Below are 21630 nucleotides of genomic sequence, written 5' to 3'. Positions count from 1 at the left end.
ACAAAAACAAACGAACAATCCATTTGCCGGACTCTGAAAAAACAAAAACAAAAACCAAAAAATCAAACCAAATAAAAACAACAAAAAACAACAAAAGAAAAAAGACAAAACAAAACAAAACAACAAAACAAAACAAAAACAAAATGAATAAACCCAAACCAAAGACACCTGGTGTAGGTGTCCTTGACCCAAAAACATTTTAAAAATTTAGGCCAAAAAACTCATCCTTCAAATATCAACCGATTCAAATGACTGGTAGTTTGTCAAAAACTGTCTAACATGTACAGAGATGATATCTTCTCGTTATTATTTATTTGCGTGTTCTATTACTGTATTGTATATGTAGGCCATGACGTAACTATAGTACTATGACTCTTTTAGTAGACCATGACGTAACTATAGTACTATGACTCTTTTAGTAGACCATGACGTAACTATAGTACTATGACTCTTTTAGTAGGCCATGACGTAACTATAGTACTATGACTCTTTTAGTAGGCCATGACGTAACTATAGTACTATGACTCTTTCAGTAGGCCATGACGTAACTATAGTACTATGACTCTTTTAGTAGGCCATGACGTAACTATAGTACTATGACTCTTTCAGTAGGCCATGACGTAACTATAGTACTATGACTCTTTTAGTAGACCATGACGTAACTATAGTACTATGACTCTTTTAGTAGGTCATGACGTAACTATAGTACTATGACTCGTTTAGTAGGTCATGACGTAACTATAGTACTATGACTCTTTTAGTAGGTCATGACGTAACTATAGTACTATGACTCTTTTAGTAGGTCATGACGTAACTATAGTACTATGACTCTTTTAGTAGGTCATGACGTAACTATAGTACTATGACTCTTTTAGTAGGCCATGACGTAACTATAGTACTATGACTCTTTTAGTAGGCCATGACGTAACTATAGTACTATGACTCTTTTAGTAGACCATGACGTAACTATAGTACTATGACTCTTTCAGTAGGCCATGACGTAACTATAGTACTATGACTCTTTAGTAGGTCATGACGTAACTATAGTACTATGACTCTTTTAGTAGGTCATGACGTAACTATAGTACTATGACTCTTTTAGTAGGCCATGACGTAACTATAGTACTATGACTCTTTTAGTAGGCCATGACGTAGCTATAGTACTATGACTCTTTTAGTAGGTCATGACGTAACTATAGTACTATGACTCTTTTAGTAGGCCATGACGTAACTATGGTACTATGACTCTTTTAGTATGTCATGACGTAACTATAGTACTATGACTCTTTTAGTAGACCATGACGTAACTATAGTACTATGACTCTTTTAGTAGGCCATGAAGTAACTATAGTACTATGACTCTTTTAGTAGGTCATGACGTAACTATAGTACTATGACTCTTTTAGTAGACCATGACGTAACTATAGTACTATGACTCTTTTAGTAGGTCATGACGTAACTATAGTACTATGACTCTTTTAGTAGGTCATGACGTAACTATAGTACTATGACTCTTTTAGTAGACCATGACGTAACTATAGTACTATGACTCTTTCAGTAGGCCATGACGTAACTATAGTACTATGACTCTTTTAGTAGGCCATGACGTAACTATAGTACTATGACTTTTTTAGTAGGTCATGACGTAACTATAGTACTATGACTCTTTTAGTAGGCCATGACGTAACTATAGTACTATGACTCTTTTAGTAGGCCATGACGTAACTATAGTACTATGACTCTTTTAGTAGGCCATGACGTAACTATAGTACTATGACTCTTTTAGTAGGCCATGACGTAACTATAGTACAATGACTCTTTTAGTAGGCCATGACGTAACTATAGTACTATGACTCTTTTAGTAGGCCACCATCTAGGCCCTACTCACCCTTTCGAACAAATGCATATTATTATTAAAGTGGTCAAATCCATTTTTATTTAGTAGGTGGAAGTCGACATCACTCGTCTCTTTGTTATTACATTTTAGACCATTAGTTTGGTGATTAGTTCTCACTAAATTGTCCTAATTGGTCTAAAAACTAAACATTTAAGGTTACACACATTATTGTGTGTTCGATTAGTTTGATCTGGTGGGTTTAACTTGTGAGTATTTTATTTTAAACGTACTTGTGAAAAGGTGGAAGTTGACCGTTTCGAATTTAAAAGACGAAAAAAGGAAAGGAGAATACGAAGAAAACCTTCATGAATTTCCGGGACAGCTCTCCAATATTAGAGATAAACTACAGTTTAAGCCTAGAAAAAAAAAGGAAAAGGAGAAAAGAACTTTAAAAAGTTGTGAAAACTTTGCTTCAAAGGTAAAGTTGAAAAGTATTTTGTGCAACGTGTTTTTTATATATTTTATTTTAAGTGACAACAAACGTTTCTTTTATAGTTTAGGAGGTTAAACAAACAAGACTTAAAATTAGACGTCATAGTCTATATATGGCGTTACGCAGTGATTATCCCCAGACACCTGTCTGGGGATAATAAAAATTTGTTATCCCCAGACACCTGTCTGGGGATAACGAATTTTCATTATCCCCAGACGCATATTTGAAACTCCGCTCTTTTAAACAATTATATCCACATTCCAGAATATGGAATGTTTCCAGATGCACATAGAAATAAGGAAAGTTAATAAAATATCTATAAAAACATAAAATTAACCAACATTAAAATCAGTTGTTTCTACATATACACAATATGCGTTGACTTCGAAGTGGGTGTCATGGCCGAATGGTTTAGTCGTCTGTCCTGGAAGTTTGACCAGAATCGACGTTGTGGGTTCGAATCCTGGTAACGTCACTTTTTTTTTTTTAATTCCGTCTTCTTTTTACAGAACGCTGAAAGGGATAAATGTCCCATCCATCCTCCCCCCACCTCTTTTTCTTTTATTAAACTCTCTCTCTCTCTCTCTCTCTCTCTCTCTCTCTCTCTCTCTCTCTCTCTCTCTCTCTCTCTCTCTCTCTCTCTTGTTTTTTTTCTAGTTTCTAGCAAATATATTCGCCCCCACTCCGATCTCAAATAGTGTCTAAAAAGAATAAATAATTATAAAGCAAACAAACAGAAATATTCAGAGAGCGACCAAATGGTCAGATAGAGGAGAAAAAAAAAAACAATAATTATGTTAAAAATAAAAACAATAATTGTTTTAAAAATAAAAACAATTTAAGAAATTCATGCTCAGAAACGGAACATTTACATAAAGGTTTAGCAAACAAAAAACTCTAAGGTTTAGGTCAAAATATAAAAAAAAAAGAAAAAGAGAGATTTCCCTCGAAGCAGGGAATAGTGTTAATTAATAATAATAATAATAATAATAATAATAATAATAATAATAATAATAATAGTAATAGTATGATAATAAGAGTATTAATAATAAAAATAATACTATTATTGATAATAATATAATAATGATTATGATGGTAATAGTAATAATAATAACAAATATTACAATTATTATTATTATTATTATTATTATTATTATTATTATTATTATTATTATTATTATTATTATTATTATCATTATTATTATCATTGACCAAAACAAAAAAAAAAACAATAATAGATCTAGAGCAAATTAAATAATGAAATAATATTATCGGAGAAATAAAAAATTCAACTGATTAAAAAAAAAAACTCTTGCTCGGAACTCGGAACAAAAGTGAAAACAATAAAAATCAATTGGGAAGAAAGAAAGAAAAGTAAAAAAAAAAAAAAATGAGTGGGGGGGTCGCGACTTGTCGAATCTGTCGAATCTGTGCAGCTAAAAGGAGTAAAATGAAAGGTGGCCTTACCCACTGAGCTGCCTATCCACACCGCTATCGGAATATTTTAAATTCATATATGAGCTAAACATATTTCCACCATTTTTGCTTTCTTGTTTTGGTATTTATTTTCATCTCTGATTCGAATAAAAATATGTTGTTGGATCTAGTTCTGTGGACGTGTGATACTAAATTGTATTGTCTTGTGCGAAGCAGACAGGAAAATAACAGGTGTGGGTTTTGGGCTTTGGGGCGAACAACACCATGGCCTAGGAATTCGTCTGCGACATAAAAATTATTCCCGGTCGTCCCCAAAATTGTGGCCAGAATGAGCAAATTATAGAAACAAGAGATGATCAATAAAGTTAACAGGTAGGTTGGTAATGAAAATTTAAATGGTTGGTGGACTATGAACAGATTTGATGATTAACAACTTTCTTCCTGGTTGAAAATAAAAAGTCGAATTGCCAGTTTGACGTTTTCAGATCAAAGTAACAAAAGAAATTTCATTGATCCATTTGCTTTAAAATATTTTTTTTAAAAAGAGCTGGATTTGACATTTGATCACTATTTACTTTAATCTTGTGTTAAATATCACTTGATATATTAACTGTTTTGGGACACAACCACTAGTATTTTTTCCAGAATATTTGGTATTTTTCACGCCTAGTTTGGCATTTTGCATAAAATCTTTCTGCCCACTTGCTACATGCGTCTGGGGATAGTATCCTCAGACAGGTGTCTGGGGATAACAAAAATTGGTTATCCCCAGACATCTGTCTGGGGATAACGAATTTTTATTATCCCCAGACAGGCGTCTGGGAATAATGACAGCCATGGCGTTATGATGATTATATGATGAGTGTCAATTGCCAAGGAGTGAGTCCTTGGTAGTTGACGGTTCATTAACTGCCAAGGAGTCAAATTGGAACTCTTCAGCTGCATGTGGTGATTTCAGTCGAGCCTCGATTTGCGCGCATACGAATCTCGAATCACATCACTTTCTACTTTCTTCCATGCCATTCACTCATTCCTTGTCAATCGTTGTGGAAATTTTGTTTTTAATTTTTATGTCTTTTCACGAATTCCAAGACAAGTTAAAATAATATCAAAATCAAAACAAAAATTGCTGTTGATTTCGGATTCAGCAAAAAAACAAAAAAAAAAACCCCAGAAGAATGAAGTGGCAAATCCCTGTCAAATCCTAGATTTAAAAAAAAAAAGAAAAAAGTAAGATTTCCTTTTTTTAAAGGAAATATACTGCACATCGTCTTAATAAGGAACAATTAACGTAAAACATTTGTGCAACAAGATAAATCCGTGGCAGTTAATTCTAAATAGTTGACGATTTACCAACTGGCAAGGTCAGTGACAAAAAGAGGAAATATGAGAGAGAGAGAGAGAGAGAGAGAGAGAGAGAGAGAGAGAGAGAGAGAGAGAGAGAGAGAGAGAGAGAGAGAGAGAGAGAGAGGAGGAAATGACAGAGAAATACACACACAAAGGAAAAAATGGCACAGGGAGGGAAAAGAGAAAATGACAGACAGAAAGAGAGATAGTGTGTGAGAGAGAAAAAAAAGAGAAAATGACAGAGAGAGAGAGAGTAAAAGAGAGTATTAATTAATATTAATAACATCACTATGTGGCAATACATCACTTCGTGACACTAAAGGTACTCCGTGGCAGTTAAAAGTACACATGCGTAGTTGATGAACTGACACGGTCCTTGGCAATTGACGATTTGACAATTGTCAAGGTCCTTGGCAATTGACACTACCTTTACGAATGTACTTTGGTTTTGGAAAAAAAAAAAAATTCAAATTGGATCGAGATCAATGAAACCCATATCATTAAAAAGTGCTTTTCAACACGATTCTAATGTTACCAACATTGTGAAAATCAGATAAGCAGAAGAAAAGTTATGTTAGTTTAAATTCTGAAAAATTGTCTTCTTTTTGCCTTTGTTACTTTGTTATTTCAATTTCGCTGTGATTATCCCCAGACACCTGTCTGGGGATAACCAAATTTCGTTATCCCCAGACACATATTTGAAACTCCGCTCTTTTAAACAATTATCCACATTCCAGAATATGGAATGTTTCCGAATGCACATAGAGTTAGAGATAAGGAAAGTTAATAAAATTTCTATCAAAACATAAAATTAACCAATGGTTTAGTCGTCTGCCCTGGAAGTTTTACCAGAATCGACGTTGTGGGTTCGAATCCTGGTTCCGCCACTTTTATTTATTTCGCTGTGATTATCCCCAGACACCTGTCTGGGGATAACCAAAACTCGTTATCCCCAGACATATATTTGAAACTTCGCTCCCTTAATCAATTATCCACATTCCAGAATATGGAATGTTTCCAAAATGCACATAGAAATAAGGAAAGTTAATAAAATATCTATAAAAACATTAAATTAACCAACATTAAATCAGTTGTTACTACATATACACAATATGCGTCGACCTCGAAGTGGGTGTCATGGCCGAATGCCGAATGGTTTAGTCGTCTGCCCTGGAAGTTTTACCAGAATCGACGTTGTGGGTTCGAATCCTGGTTCTGCCACTTTTTTTTTCTTTTAAATTCCGTCTTCTTTTCTTTTTTTTTTCTTTTCTTTTTTTTTTTTTTTTGCGAGTCTATTCTTTTCTCCTTTTTGTTTGACCTTTTGTTCCATTTCTAAGCATGAATTTCTTAAAATTGTTTTTATTTTTTTAAAAAATTATTGTGTGTTTTTTTTCCTCCTCTATCTGACCATTTGATCGCTCTCAATATATTTCTGTTTGTTTGCTTTTTAATTATTTATTCTTTTTAGACACTTTTTGAGATCGGAGTGGGGACGAATATGACAGTTTTCTAGAAACTAGAAAGGAACTAAGAGAGAGAGAGAGAGAGTTTAAAAAACCCAGGTGTCTGGGGATAACGAATTTTCATTATCCCCAGACAGGTGTCTGAGCATGAATTTCTTAAAATTGTTTTTTATTTTTAAAAAAATTATTGTTTGTTTTTTTCTCCTCTATCTGACCATTTGGTCGCTCTCTGAATATTTGTTTGTTTGCTTTTTAATTATTTATCCCTTTTAGACACTTTTTGAGATCGGAGTGGGGACGAATATGACAATTTGCTAGAAACTAGCAAGGAACTAAGAGAGAGAGAGAGAGAGAGAGAGTTTTAAAAAAAGAGGTGGGGGGGGGGGGATGGATGGGACATTTATCTCTTGCACCGTGCTGTAAAAAGAAGACGGATTGTTAAAAAAAAAAATTTAAAAAGTGGCGGAACCAGGATTTGAACCCGCAACGTCGATTCTGGTAAAACTTCCAGGGCAGACGACTAAACCATTCGGCCATGACACCCACTTCGAAGTCGACGCATATTGTGTATATGTAGTAACAACTGATTTAATGTTGGTTAATTTTATGTTTTTATAGATATTTTATTAACTTTCCTTATTTCTCTATGTGCATCTGGAAACATTCCATCTTCTGGAATGTGGATAATTGTTTAAAAGAGCGGAGTTTCAAATATCTGTCTGGGAATAACGAAATTTAGTTATCCCCAGACAGGTGTCTGGGGATAACGAATATTCATTATCCCCAGACACCTGTCTGGGGATAATGACAGCCTTGTTATTTACTGACGGACTTTGTGACCTGAAACTGTTGTATTTCCTGTAGTTCACATTTGGATTTCAAAACTGGCCTAATATAGCTGCTTAGATTTGAGTAAGGATTTTTTCTGGAACGAATTCATGGATGCGGTGTAGCTACAGCTTTGACCTGAATTTAATTTTAGGCAGTGTCTACGTACACGGTAACCGGGCACCTAGCCTCAGGAACTATGTGCACGGTAACTCCGGTAACTGGTTTGCCACTACAATACTAGCAATGGAAGGACCTCGCTCTGTATGTGTGTGTGTGTGTGTGTTATTTAAAAAAATCAAACAATACAATATAACCCATTTCATTAAAGGCAAGATTCAAGGTGTATGTTATTGTTACCGTGTACGTAGATCCTGAGTGCCCGGTTGGTAACGAAAATAATGATACCAAGATATCTACGATATTCCTCTTTATAACGAAGGTTATGCATCTTTAATTGAACCCCCCTAAAACTTTTCGTAAAAGCGAACGGCAATTTCTAGTCATAACTTTCTTATGGGCGAGTTGAGTCAAATTTGACTCCCACTGCTGCTGCTCACTAAACTGCCTAAAGTTACCGTGTACGTAGACACTCCGTTAATTTTGTAAAAAAGATGTTAAATTTAAATCGGGTGCCGTCAATGAAATTTTGATTTACAAATTTCTAATTTCTAATCCACAATCAAAAGATACAAAATTGGCATTGATTTAAAAATAAACAACACCAAATGATGGAGTAATTTCTCCTGAAGAAATTAAGACATAAAATCCATCCTTAAATAAAAAAATATATATATGGGAACTTTTTCTGAGACCCATCACTAAAGTCCAAAAATTCGGGTCACAGCCACTAGCAGCTCACTTGCTGAGTGCCAAATGTGGACATTTACCAAAGTACCTGGTTTATGAATGGTATGCGGTGCGGTACTCAGCAGTCAGGGACGGAACAGTGGCTGTGGCTCAAAACATCTTAATTTGACCTGGTCAAGGGGATGGGACTTGAAACAGACGCATACAATTTGATACATTATTTGTGTCTCAAAGACAGGATTTCCAGTTGTTTATATTTTTCTGTTGAAAATTGTAGTCAATTTTACAGTGAGAATCTGTGATCTCACTACTGCCTCAAACGCTGTGATTATAATTATTGCCAGACACTGTCTATCATTCTTTTTAAGGTAATAATCACGCCTTCCCTCCCCACCCCGCACGAAACTAAAAAGTCAAAGAAGAGATTGCAAGTTATCAGCCGGTCGCCCACACAAAATTTAACTTACTTTTATTTTTTAACAATATTTTTAGATTTTCCTAGGAACACCACAATTTTGGTCTTCCTGTTTCTTGTACTATTATTATGTTGAGGAGGCCAGTTATTTAAAAAAATATTTTTGTTTTTGTTTCTTTTTTTAAAAAATTGTTTGTTTTTGTTGTTTGTTGTTGTGGCCTTTTTATTTTTAGGCCTTGTAATAATATCATGGCTATCCCCCCCAGACAAGAGAGAGAGAGAGATTGCCTTGTAATAATATCATGCCCATCCTCCCCAGCAAGAGAGAGAGAGATTGCCTTGTAATAATATCATGCCCATCCTCCCCACCAAGAGAGAGAGATTGCCTTGTAATAATATCATGGCCATCCTCCCCACCAAGAGAGAGAGAGAGAGATTGCCTTGTAATAATATCATGGCCATCCTCCCCACCAAGAGAGAGAGATTGCCTTGTAATAATATCATGGCCATCCTCCCCACCAAGAGAGAGAGAGATTGCCTTGTAATAATATCATGCCCATCCTCCCCACCAAGAGAGAGAGAGATTGCCTTGTAATAATATCATGGCCATCCTCCCCACCAAGAGAGAGAGATTGCCTTGTAATAATATCATGCCCATCCTCCCCACCAAGAGAGAGAGATTGCCTTGTAATAATATCATGCCCATCCTCCCCACCAAGAGAGAGAGAGAGATTGCCTTGTAATAATATCATGGCCATCCTCCCCACCAAGAGAGAGAGATTGCCTTGTAATATTATCATGGCCATCCTCCCCACCAAGAGAGAGAGATTGCCTTGTAATAATATCATGGCCATCCTCCCCACCAAGAGAGAGAGATTGCCTTGTAATAATATCATGCCCATCCTCCCCACCAAGAGAGAGAGAGAGATTGCCTTGTAATAATATCATGGCCATCCTCCCCACCAAGAGAGAGAGATTGCCTTGTAATAATATCATGGCCATCCTCCCCACCAAGAGAGAGAGAGAGATTGCATTGTAATAATATCATGGCCATCCTCCCCACCAAGAGAGAGAGATTGCCTTGTAATAACATCATGCCCATCCTCCCCACCAAGAGAGAGAGATTGCCTTGTAATAATATCATGGCCATCCTCCCCACCAAGAGAGAGAGAGATTGCATTGTAATAATATGGCCATCCTCCCCACCAAGAGAGAGAGATTGTCTTGTAATAATATCATGCCCATCCTCCCCACCAAGAGAGAGAGATTGCCTTGTAATAATATCATGGCCATCCCCCCCACCAAGAGAGAGAGATTGCCTTGTAATAATATCATGGCCATCCTCCCCACCAAGAGAGAGAGATTGCCTTGTAATAATATCATGGCCATCCTCCCCACCAAGAGAGAGAGAGATTGCCTTGTAATAATATCATGCCCATCCTCCCCACCAAGAGAGAGAGAGATTGCCTTGTAATAATATCATGGCCATCCTCCCCACCAAGAGAGAGAGAGATTGTCTTGTAATAATATCATGGCCATCCTCCCCACCAAGAGAGAGAGATTGCCTTGTAATAATATCATGCCCATCCTCCCCACCGAGAGAGAGAGATTGCCTTGTAATAATATCATGCCCATCCTCCTCACCAAGAGAGAGAGAGAGAGATTGCCTTGTAATAATATCATGGCCATCCTCCCCACCAAGAGAGAGAGATTGCCTTGTAATAATATCATGGCCATCCTCCCCACCAAGAGAGAGAGATTGCCTTGTAATAATATCATGCCCATCCTCCCCACCAAGAGAGAGAGAGATTGCCTTGTAATAATATCATGCCCATCCTCCCCACCAAGAGAGAAAGAGAGAGATTGCCTTGTAATAATATCATGGCCATCCTCCCCACCAAGAGAGAGAGATTGCCTTGTAATAATATCATGGCCATCCTCCCCACTCAGAGAGAGAGAGATTGCCTTGTAATAATATCATGGCCATCCTCCCCACCAAGAGAGAGAGAGATTGCCTTGTAATAATATCATGGCCATCCTCCCCACCAAGAGAGAGAGATTGCCTTGTAATAACATCATGGCCATCCTCCCCACCAAGAGAGAGAGATTGCCTTGTAATAATATCATGACCATCCTCCCCACCAAGAGAGAGAGATTGCCTTGTAATAATATCATGGCCATCCTCCCCACCAAGAGAGAGAGATTGCCTTGTAATAATATCATGGCCATCCTCCCCACCAAGAGAGAGAGATTGCCTTGTAATAATATCATGGCCATCCTCCCCACCAAGAGAAAGAGATTGCCTTGTTATAATATCATGGCCATCCTCCCCACCAAGAGAGAGAGACAGAGATTTTAAGTTATCAGCCGCCAAACACAAAAATTATTTGAATTTTCATTTTCTGTTTTGTTCTCCAATTTTCTCTATTATGTAGTTAAAAAACATGTGTTTACTTTTTTGCGGGGAAGGGGGGAGTTATGAGGAGGAATACAAAATCTCAAAAACTTTGTTTGTAAAGAGTCGTACGCCGCTTGCAACAGTTAGGTCACATCAGTATCGGTCGAAAGGAAGAAAATAAGAAGCAATTCCATAAATGAAAACATGGCTGACCTAGCACAAATCTAAAACTATTGTTAAAAAATAAAACTAAATTAGATTTTATGTGTGTGGCCACTGATAACTTGCAATCTCTTTTCTGACATTTTCTTTGGTGTGTGTGTGTGGGGGGGGGGGGGGGGGGGGGGGTGATTTTACCTAAAAAATAAATAACTACATTCTTCTTCTGTAGAAGGTTGATAATTTTAACCCTTCTCCCCCCACCACCCTCCAATCCCTGCTTTTTATTTCTATTGTCATGAATTTTTTAGGCGGTTGTTAGAACTATTTTTATCAACCAATGAGCTTCCAAATTTTGCAGCATTTTAATTATGAAACCCGTCTGCGTAGTAAACAAATCCCCAGCCATCATCAATAACACTAAAATTGTAGCCAGGATGAACAAATTATAGAAAATAAAGATCAATAAAGTTAACAGGTAGGTAGGTAGTGAAAATTTTAATGGTTGGTGGGCTATGAACCGATTAACAAGTTTCTTGTTGCTTGACAGAACAAGACGGAACTGCCAGTTTGAAGTTTTCAGTTCAAAGTGTCAAAAACTGATGATATCCTTCATTCTAGTTCATCAGACTACGCCTTTGTCTACAACTACAACTGTGACTATAACTACGACATTTTGATTTATTGACTCTCAGATTTCAGTTAATTTTTGCCAAAATCTTCATCCCAGTCTTGGAGTAGAGGTCTAATGATCTGCTAGTTTCAATACCAGGGGAATTCCCAATAACGTGATGCTGTGTTAAAACTACTGTATACACACTGTAACTTGTTTACTCATTTAAAAAGATTTATTATATCTGATCATGTAGTCATCATATATAATGCTGCTGACACATTGATACTAACCACCGTAGGAGTGATATAGTCTTCAGCTTTTCAGCCAACCCACTAACACTAACATAATATATATTATACCTTTTTTATAAGCCCAGTAGATTGTATATACTGTGTACTGATTGCATGATCTTTAACCTTTATATTTTATACTGCATACTCTGCAAGTAACCTGTCGAAAATAATTTAGCCAAAAAATCGTCTTTTAAATATGAATCGATTAAAATTAGAATGGCCCTCATCTTGTCAAAACTCTGAAACCTGGGATTTTGAAGAAGAAGTCTCAGGTTTGAGAGTTTTTGACAAGATGAAGGTCGTTGTAATTTATCGATATTTGAAAGGTGAGTGTTGTGGCCAATGTGTGACAACAACCGTGTTGTTTCAGACTACGCCTGTCTAGTGATATAACTTATCTGTGTAACGCTTTGAATGCTGACTAACTCCTTGTTTTCATTTTCAAATTTTCAGCCACTTTTTGTAATGAGGGAGAGGAATTGACATTTTGTTCAATGGTTCTTTTGAAATTAAGACTTTCTACAATTTAAGAATAAAAACAAAATGTTTTGGAAAGATCCACATTTTCACTTATTGTATCGTTTAAAAGAAGTTTGTGAGATGAATGTTCAATCCATGCAAAGGATTGGATGAACTCCACAAATGCCAAGGACTTTAATTCCATTCTTTGTCCTCAATGACTTCAAACACCAAAGTGTCTCTCAAGACATCGTTGTCAAGTTGTTGTCATGACGGACGTATTGGAAGATTGGGAGGTGATTGATTGAAGTAGGATTGGGAACCAGGCTGGTTGTAACCTCCTCCTGTAGTGCTAAGTAATCGGGGCCAAATTGTGTCTGGGGTGTTTTTTGGGTTTTTTTGTGCTGGAGTACAAAATGTTGTCTGTGACACCGACTGCCATTTCTGCCGTCATCGTAAGTCCTTTGGAAATGAGGAAAGGTAATGCTTGCTTTGTTGTGTGTTTTTTAAAAGAATGTTTTAAAATTCTCAATAATTTAGCTTTGAAGAGGACATGTTTGTGTGTGTGTGTGTGTGTGTGTAGAGGGGTGGGGGGTCTAAGTTTTTTCTCTTAGTAGCTGTAGCATGTTCCACGTTTTGCGAGCTTAAAAGTTAATGGTTTGATTTGAAAAAAAATATTCAATACAGCTTCCTTCTAGTTTAAATTGTTTTGGATAGAGTAGTCTCTCTCTCTCTCTCTCTCTCTCTCTCTCTCTCTCTCTCTCTCTTCTCTCATCTTCCCTCCCTCTTCTCTCTCTCATTTCCCTCTCTTACTCTCTCCTCCCCCTCTCTCTCTCTCTCTCCTCTCTCTTCTCTCTCTCCTCCCCTCTCTCTCCTCTCTCTCTCTCTTCTCTCTCTCTCTCTTCTTCTCACTCTCTCCTCCCTCTCTCTCTCTCACTCAATCCCTCTCTCTCACTCTCTCTCTCTCTCTCTCTTCTCTCTTTTTCTGTGCTAGTCACACACACACACACACACACACACACACCACACACACACACACACACATATATATATATATATATATATATATATATATATATATATTATATATAATATATATATATATATATATACGCTGCCTAACCACCGTGCTGTACTAACAAATATATTGTAGTCTGTTTAGTAAAGTAGAAACAAATACATTCTGGCCTTTTGACCAAAAGCTTATCAGAATCTCTTGATGTAGTTGGTAGAAGTAATACCGTGGGTATTTGCAATGGATTCAAGGAAAGGACAATTCATTCAATGTTTACAAACAGTTAGTTATGATAAGAACTCGTGTAAACCAGCAGCAGCTGTTGTTGTTGTCGTCATCGACGTTGACTACTCTGTGGCTATGTGGTCTTGTGGTATGACACCGCTTTCAGTATCGGAAGGTCCTGGGTTCGAGCCTCACTCGGCACATAGTTGAGTCCTTGAAAAAGACTCTTTACTCACATTCTCTCATCGTACTCAGGTGTAAAATGAGTACCTGGACGTTAACAGTGTTGTCTCTGTCTGAAAAAGATTGTAATATCGCCTAAGAGGCATCATGTCTCGTTCTTTATGTTATGTTTGCTGTTGGTCAGGGACCCTTTGTAAAGTGCTGTGAGCTTGTTTTGTGGATATTTTGCTTTATAAAAGCTCAATTTAAAGAAAGATTTTTTTACTCTGCATACCTTGTCCTATGCTGTTGTAAAGTCACTAAGACTTTTTGTTCATCTCATATGGGCTTGTACAATGAACATGGAATAGATTTCTCAAATGATTTTGGATGTAGTGTGACAATAATCAACCAATTCATCAACCAGATGTGCCTGTCTTTAACATCTACTATGATCATCATCATTGCCTTTTTCACCCTGGGTCAGGGTATAGGCCACAGACAAACAGTTTCCATCCTTCTCTATCCTGAGCCAACTTTTTTATCTCATTCCAGGTCTTACCACTTCTCTGTATATCAGCTTCTTTAATTCTTCTCCATGTTCCTCGTGGCCTTCCCCTTGATCTTCTGCCCTGAGGGTTCCAGTCCAATACTTTCTTTGTTATAGTTGAGTCATTCTTTCTAAGCGTGTGTCCAATCCACCTCCATCGTCTTCTTCCTATATCCTCTCCTACTGGTTTCTGCTGTGTTCTTTTCCATACTTCTTCATTTTTTATTCTATCCATCCATTTTATTCTGAGTAGCTTACGCATGCACCTGTTTACAAAAATCTGTACCCTCCTTATACATGCCTGTGATGCGTTCCAAGTTTCACATCCATACAGTAGGACAGACTTCACGTTTGAGTTGAAAAGTCTTAGCTTTAGTTGAAGGGAGATATCTTTAGTTCTCCAAACTCTGTTCAAAGATGTGAATGCAGCCTGTGCCTTTCCTATTCGTGCTTTCACCTCTGCTTCCGTGCCTCCATCCTTGTCAATTATACTTCCGAGATAGCAGAAAGTGTCTATATCTTCGAGTTCCTGATCTTTTACTTTGATCTGCTCCCTTTGACGCGTACCTATCCTCAAGACCTTTGACTTTGCAGGGTGTATTCTTAGACCAATTGATTCCGAGAGGCTGTTTATAATTGTGGTTTTTGTTTGCATCTGGTCCTGGGTGTGGGACAAAAGAGCCAGATCATCTGCAAAATCCAGATCATCCAACTGTGTCCAGGGGGTCCACTGTATCCCATTTCTTCTCCCTTTGGAGGTTTCCTTCATTAGCCAATCAATGGCAAGGATGAACAGGAATGGAGAGAGCAAGCATCCCTGCTTGACACCAGTCTTAATTTCAAAGCTGTCAGTCAGCTGATCTTCATGTACAACCCTGCAACTTGATCCTTCATACATTTCCTTAATGAGGTTTACTATCTTTTCAGGGAGTCCATAATGTGCCAGAATTTTCCACAATGTTGCTCTGTCAATACTGTCGAAAGCCTTCTCGTAATCCAGAAAGTTGACAATAAGAGGAGAGTTCCATTCTATAGACTGTTCCACTATGACTCGCAGAGAGGCAATCTGGTCGGTGGTTGAACGGTTTTTCCGAAAACCTGCCTGTTCGTCCCGCAGTTTAGCATCTGTTGCATTCTTAATTCTCTCTAAAATAATACGGTTGAAAACCTTTCCTGGGATAGAAAGAAGAGTGATGCCTCGATAATTATTACAATTACTGAGGTCCCCTTTCTTTGGAAGCTTGATAAGATGTCCTTCCTTCCAATCCTTTGGGAATATCCCGTCATTCCAGATTCTCTCAAATAGTGGGTGCAGGGCCTCAGCATTTCTTTCCGCATCAACTTTTAGAGCCTCCTGTGGAATCTGGTCTGGTCCAGCAGCTTTCCCCCTTTTCATCTTGTTAATGGCACCCACAATCTCTGCTATCGATGGTGGATCACAGCTAATTGGTAGCTCATTCCTTGCAGGCAAAATTTCTGGCTGGTTGTCTGGTGGTGGTCTGTTCAGAAGGCAGTTGAAATGTTCCCTCCATCGTTCAGATTGAGCCTCTTTTCCAAAAATAGTTTTCCCATCTTTGTCTTTGACTGGTACCTCTGGTTTCCCATATTTTCCAGCAAGTGTCTTGGTAGTTTGATAAAGGATCCTCATGTGTCCTCCAGTCGCTGCTGCTTCTGCTTTCTCTGCAAGTCTGTTCATGAATGCTTCCTTGTCTTTCTTCACAGATCTTTTGACTTCCTTAGCTATGGCTCGATACTGCTCTTGTGCATCCAGTCTTGAAGCCCTTGTTCGGCTTGCATTCACTTGTTCCTTCCTTGTTCTCCTCTTTTCAATAAGGTCCAAGGTGGTTGGACTTATCCATTCTTTGTGTTCCGATTTCTTTACCCCCAATACCTCGTGGCAAGTTGTTATGTAAACTTCCTTGATCTTTGCCCAATGTGACTCTACATCTATGTCCTCCTCGAGCTCAGTAAGAGGTTGGAATCTATTACTCAATTGTAGTTTGAATTCCTCATTCTTTTCCCCATCAAGTGCATTCACCTCGAATTTTCTTCTTGTATGTGATCTGGCCCCGTGTTTTCTGAGTCGGAGCTTAAGCTTTGCCAATAGCAGATGGTGGTCTGATCCAACATCTGCCCCTCTCCGTACTGTCACATCTTCCAATGAACGTCTGAATCTACGAGAGATACAAAAATGATCAATCTGATTCTCTGTCACACCATCTGGTGAGACCCAAGTTGCTTTGTGGATCCTCTTATGGGGGAACACTGATCCTCCAATCACCAAACTGTTGAATGCACAGAAATTTGCAAATCTCTCACCATTATCATTCATTTCTCCCATGCCATGACGTCCCATGATACCTTCATAGCCTACGTTATCCTGTCCCACTTTTGCATTAGCATCTCCCATCAATATGTTGATGTCTTTCCTTGGCAACTTGTCAATGACTTGTTGTAGCAGACCATAAAATGTATCTTTGTCCTCATCTGTTGCATCATTTGTTGGGGCATAGATCTGTACAATGTTCATGCTGATCTTCTTACTCCGTGTTGTAAAGGACGCCATGATGATCCTTTCTCCGCATTGTTCCCATCCTCTCAGTGACTTCTGGGCAAACTTGCTTAGAATTATTCCTACTCCCTGTGTATGAATCCCGTCCCCTCTCCCTGAATATAAAATCTTCTCCCCAGACTTGAGGTGTTTCTGTCCGGATTGTATCCAGTGGGTTTCGCTTACTCCAAGTATATGCAGCCTGTATCTTCTCATCTCAGTCACAACTTGAGAGCTTTTTCCTGCTTCATACATGGTGCGAACGTTCCACGACGCAATTCGAAGCTGCTTGTTTGGCGAAGACGTCATCGGGTCAGCAGAGTCCTTTCGGCTTTGTCTGTTGTCCTTCATAAATTCTGTAATTCCAGAAACTCTTCGGTCGCCCAAGCTAAAAAAAGGATTTGGTTTGTCTGTCTGTGTTTCTGTAACGGTTTGAGTTTAACGGAAAGGGGTGTTAACCCTTTGCCAACCCCCAACCTGGAGGACCAGGTGACTCAAAGATGGGGGAATCACACACCATTAGTCGCCTTTTACGACACGCTGGCTTGGCGTTGGGCTATTCTTGACCCTCTCAGTTGAGGGACCCCGGACACCACACGGGGAGAACATCTACTATGTTTGCATATTTATATTATCTTTCCTTATCCTCTTGGTTACTTGGTGGACCATACGTCATCAATGAAGTTCCTCCAGGCATCTCTGTCCTCGGCCTGTCAGCTCAGTTCATTCCATGTCTTTCCAGCTTCTTTCATCTCCTATTTGACTGTCCTCCTCCAGGTGCCCAAGGGTCTGCTTCTAGTTCTCTTTCCCATTGGGGACCATCTTATTCCATGTTTGCTCTATATATATATTGGTTTCTTTGGTCGTGTACTGGTCAATGACATCAACTTCACCATGTCAAGAGTACAGAATATTCTGAATTTATCACTCACCATCAACCATAGTGAACATTTTAGATCAGTATTTATCACTCGCCATCAACCATAGTGAACACTTTAGATCAGTATTTATCACTCGCCATCAACCATAGTGAACACTTTAGATCAGTATTTATCACTCATCATCAACCATAGTGAACATTTTAGATCAGTATTTATCACTCGCCATCAACCATAGTGAACATTTTAGATCAGTATTTATCACTCGCCATCAACCATAGTGAACACTTTAGATCAGTATTTATCACTCGCCATCAACCATAGTGAACACTTTAGATCAGTATTTATCACTCACCATCAACCATAGTGAACATTTTAGATCAGTATTTATCACTCGCCATCAACCATAGTGAACATTTTAGATCAGTATTTATCACTCGCCATCAACCATAGTGAACATTTTAGATCAGTATTTATCACTCGCCATCAACCATAGTGAACATTTTAGATCAGTATTTATCACTCGCCATCAACCATAGTGAACATTTTAGATCAGTTAAAGGCCTCATAGACATGGGACTGTATTTAGGGTGTAGTGTGTATTTCACACAGTCTGTAGGAAAACCATGACAACGTCATTCATCGCTGGCAGAGAGATGCAGCAATCGTAGACATTGGTGTTGTCGTAGTAGAGTTATATCTGATCAATTTCAATCCCTTTTCTTTTCTGTTTTCTTTTTCGTCTTCTCCTCTTTGTTTTGAAATGTTTTATTGATGCGTCTTTGTGGTCAAATGGTATGACACTCGTCTTGGAACCAATAGGTCCTCGTGTTGAGTCTTGCTCTGGGGTTGACTTCTTTGCACAGATTCTTTATTCACATTCTCTCCCCACACTCAGGTGTAAAATGAGTACCTGGATGTTATCAGCCTTGTGTCTGCTTGGGAAAAAAAATATATCGCCTGCCTAACAAGTATCATGTTTTGTCTTACATTATGTTTAAAGTGTTGCTGTTGACTTGGGACCCCTTGTAAAGTTCTTCAGGCACATTTAGTGGATATTGTGGTATATAAAGTTTGTGTGTGAGAGAGAGAGGGAGAGAGAGAGAGAGAGAGAGAGAGAGAGAGAGAGAGAGAGAGTACATTAATATATAATCTATCATTTTTGTTTACGAATATGTTGTCATTTTCCCATGCACTAGATGACTCTATACCAACGCTGGTGACAGGGGATGTGTCCATCAAACACAGTGGAGGATTTGTCAAATTCAAGCCAAATTCACCAAATAGAGAGGCTGAAAACCATGTTGCCAGCTTGAATTGTGTTCAATATGAGTTTAATAAAGTGCAGAGTTCACTCACAGTTACCTGGCATACTCTTTATCTCCATCCTTACTTTGAGTGGCATGGGGGTTGTCACTCAAGCCGCCATTTCGCCGTCCCTCTCAGATCTCCGATGTTTCAAGGCCATCAATCTAACTGGGTCATGCATCCCTTTGAATAACTCCATCTGCTTGGGTGGGGCACTTCCTTTCAAATTCACGTCCCTGAATCTGGCCAGAGACTCCAGTAACCTGTCCGATGTTTATGCCAACCTGCAACTGTGGTCGGGTCTGAAGAACGTCCCCCAGTGTTGGTCAGTGGTTCAGCCATTCCTGTGCTCTGTCTACCTCCCAAAGTAAGAAACACATTTTTAGTAATGTTTTGTTTCAATTGATTTTTGTGGTTGGCTGAAGAAGGGGTTTGAACCTGAAACATTCCGTGTTTTGTATTTTGTTCTTTTTTGAAGCTGTTGTATTGATTTTGTTTATTACTTTTTGTAGTCCACAGCTTCTAGAAGCGTTGTCTCCCTTGAATATGGTAATATGTTATAAATAGTTTAGACATTTGCCCACCTTGGTCAGCAAGTAATAATTCACTTAACTGACATGGCGGTTTTTTGAAAATAAAAAATCCCAAATTTTGCAAGCTAAAAATAGCAACATTAAAAAAAAAAAATTATAAAAATTTGCGATTAATTTTCCTAAAAACCCATAATTAGTTCATGAAAGAGAAAGGTATTTGTTAGTTTTTAAGGGTTTCACGGCCCTTGCAACAAATGTAAGGTCCAATCAGCGCCAGTAAAAAGGAAGAAAATGGGATTGTAAAAAAGAAACTACTCTTGATTAATTATCTTTCACGTTCTACACGAGCCATCAAATTAAAAGAAAAAAAATTTGTTGGTTTTTTTTGTTGTTTTTTTGTCTTTTGGGTTTGTTTTTTTTTCCCTTGCAAAATCTTGAAAATTTTCAAAAAAACTTCCATGCCAGACTAAAGCGCGTGAAGCAAACATTTGGTTTGTAACGTATGCTAAACGGATTCCTCATTTCTATGTTTCTGATTCCTCAAAGCTGTAGACACGTCTGCTTGTCTTGGGATCAGAGAGTCCTGGGTTCAAGCCCCACACTGAGTGTTGCATAGTTGAGACCTTGGAAAAGGCTCTTTACTCACATTCTCTCACAGTACTCATGTGTAAAATTGGTACCTGGTCATTAACAGCGTTGTCTCTGTCAGAAAAAATTGTAACATTGCCTAACGGGTGTCTTGTTTCTTTCAACATATTAAGTGTTGCTGGTGGCTAGGGACCCCTTGTAAAGTGCTTTGAGCACGTTTAGTGGATATCGCCTGATATAAAAAGCTCAAGTAATGATGGAATGGTAGATTTTTGCCATTGACGAGGCCAGCAGCATTGATTAAAAGTGTATAACGCGTTGTGGATTGTTGTGGAACAGGTTTCAAGTGTCATTGATTCAGCCCACCATGACACCAGATAGATGTTGCAGGTTGCACATCTCACCCACACGTGTTGCCAGTGCTGAACGTATTGCCAGTGCTGGGACAATGGAATGTTTCATTCTCTCCACAGATGTGACAATTCTAAGGGTGTTGAGCTTCCATCAAAGGAACTGTGTGAGCGAGTGAGGAAACCGTGTCAGATTGTGGAGGATGTGAAAGGCTGGCCAGATTTTCTGCGTTGTGATGATCCAAATTTTGTGTCTGGGTGCCAGGTGGGTTCATTTGTGATTAATTTGTTTTGTTTAGCCTTGTATTCTTTTGGTATGGCGCTACCATTGATGTCTGGTAGGTCCCTGGTTCGAGGTCCATGGAACGAGCGTGCATCCCAGTTTCTATTGGCGGATGAAAAAAACAATAACTATTTCTTGCTACCTTTTGGATGGAAAGCTAGCTTATCACAAAGTACTTTCCACCAGATTTAAAGACCCAGCTATCCAATCACTGCTGGTTGGACAAGAGGTTCAGAGAAAAGCAAACTGATTTTACCCAGTATTATCTCAGTCCCTTTTCATGTGGAGCGAGTGCTCTACCTACTGATCTTACGTGACACATGTGGAGCGAGTGCTCTACCTACTGATCTTACATGACACATGTGGAGCGAGTGCTCTACCTACTGATCTTACGTGACACATGTGGAGCGAGTGCTCTACCTACTGATCTCACGTGACACATGTGGAGCGAGTGCTCTACCTACTGATTGTACGTGACACATGTGGAGCGAGTGCTCTACCTACTGATCTTACGTGACACATGTGGAGCGAGTGCTCTACCTACTGATTGTACGTGACACATGTGGAGCGAGTGCTCTACCTACTGATCTTATGTGACACATGTGGAGCGAGTGCTCTACCTACTGATTGTA

The 21630-nt window shown here is 38.5% G+C and overlaps 1 protein-coding gene across 2 annotated transcripts in view; it reads left to right on the top strand.

Annotated features, from left to right (window-relative positions):
• The first annotated feature begins 2231 nt into the window (after positions 1–2231).
• LOC144957172 (uncharacterized) overlaps positions 2232–21630 on the top strand; it is a 49645-nt gene continuing 30246 nt past the window's right edge. The window contains exons 1-4 of one of the 2 annotated variants that reach the window (XM_078888201.1): positions 2232–2315; positions 12550–13035; positions 19136–19611; positions 20839–20980. In XM_078888201.1, the coding sequence (XP_078744327.1) occupies positions 19265–19611; positions 20839–20980 (489 nt within the window). In that variant the 5' untranslated portion in view covers positions 2232–2315; positions 12550–13035; positions 19136–19264. The remainder of the gene's footprint in view (positions 2316–12549; positions 13036–19135; positions 19612–20838; positions 20981–21630) is intronic. The other variant, XM_078888200.1, reaches the window with a different exon arrangement.

The sequence above is a fragment of the Berghia stephanieae genome, chromosome 11, assembly GCF_034508935.2.
Source record: "Berghia stephanieae isolate SIO BIC M18660-M18661 chromosome 11, UCSD_Bste_1.3, whole genome shotgun sequence".
Lineage (NCBI taxonomy): Eukaryota > Metazoa > Mollusca > Gastropoda > Nudibranchia > Aeolidiidae > Berghia > Berghia stephanieae.
This window is presented reverse-complemented; position numbering and strand designations above follow the sequence as displayed.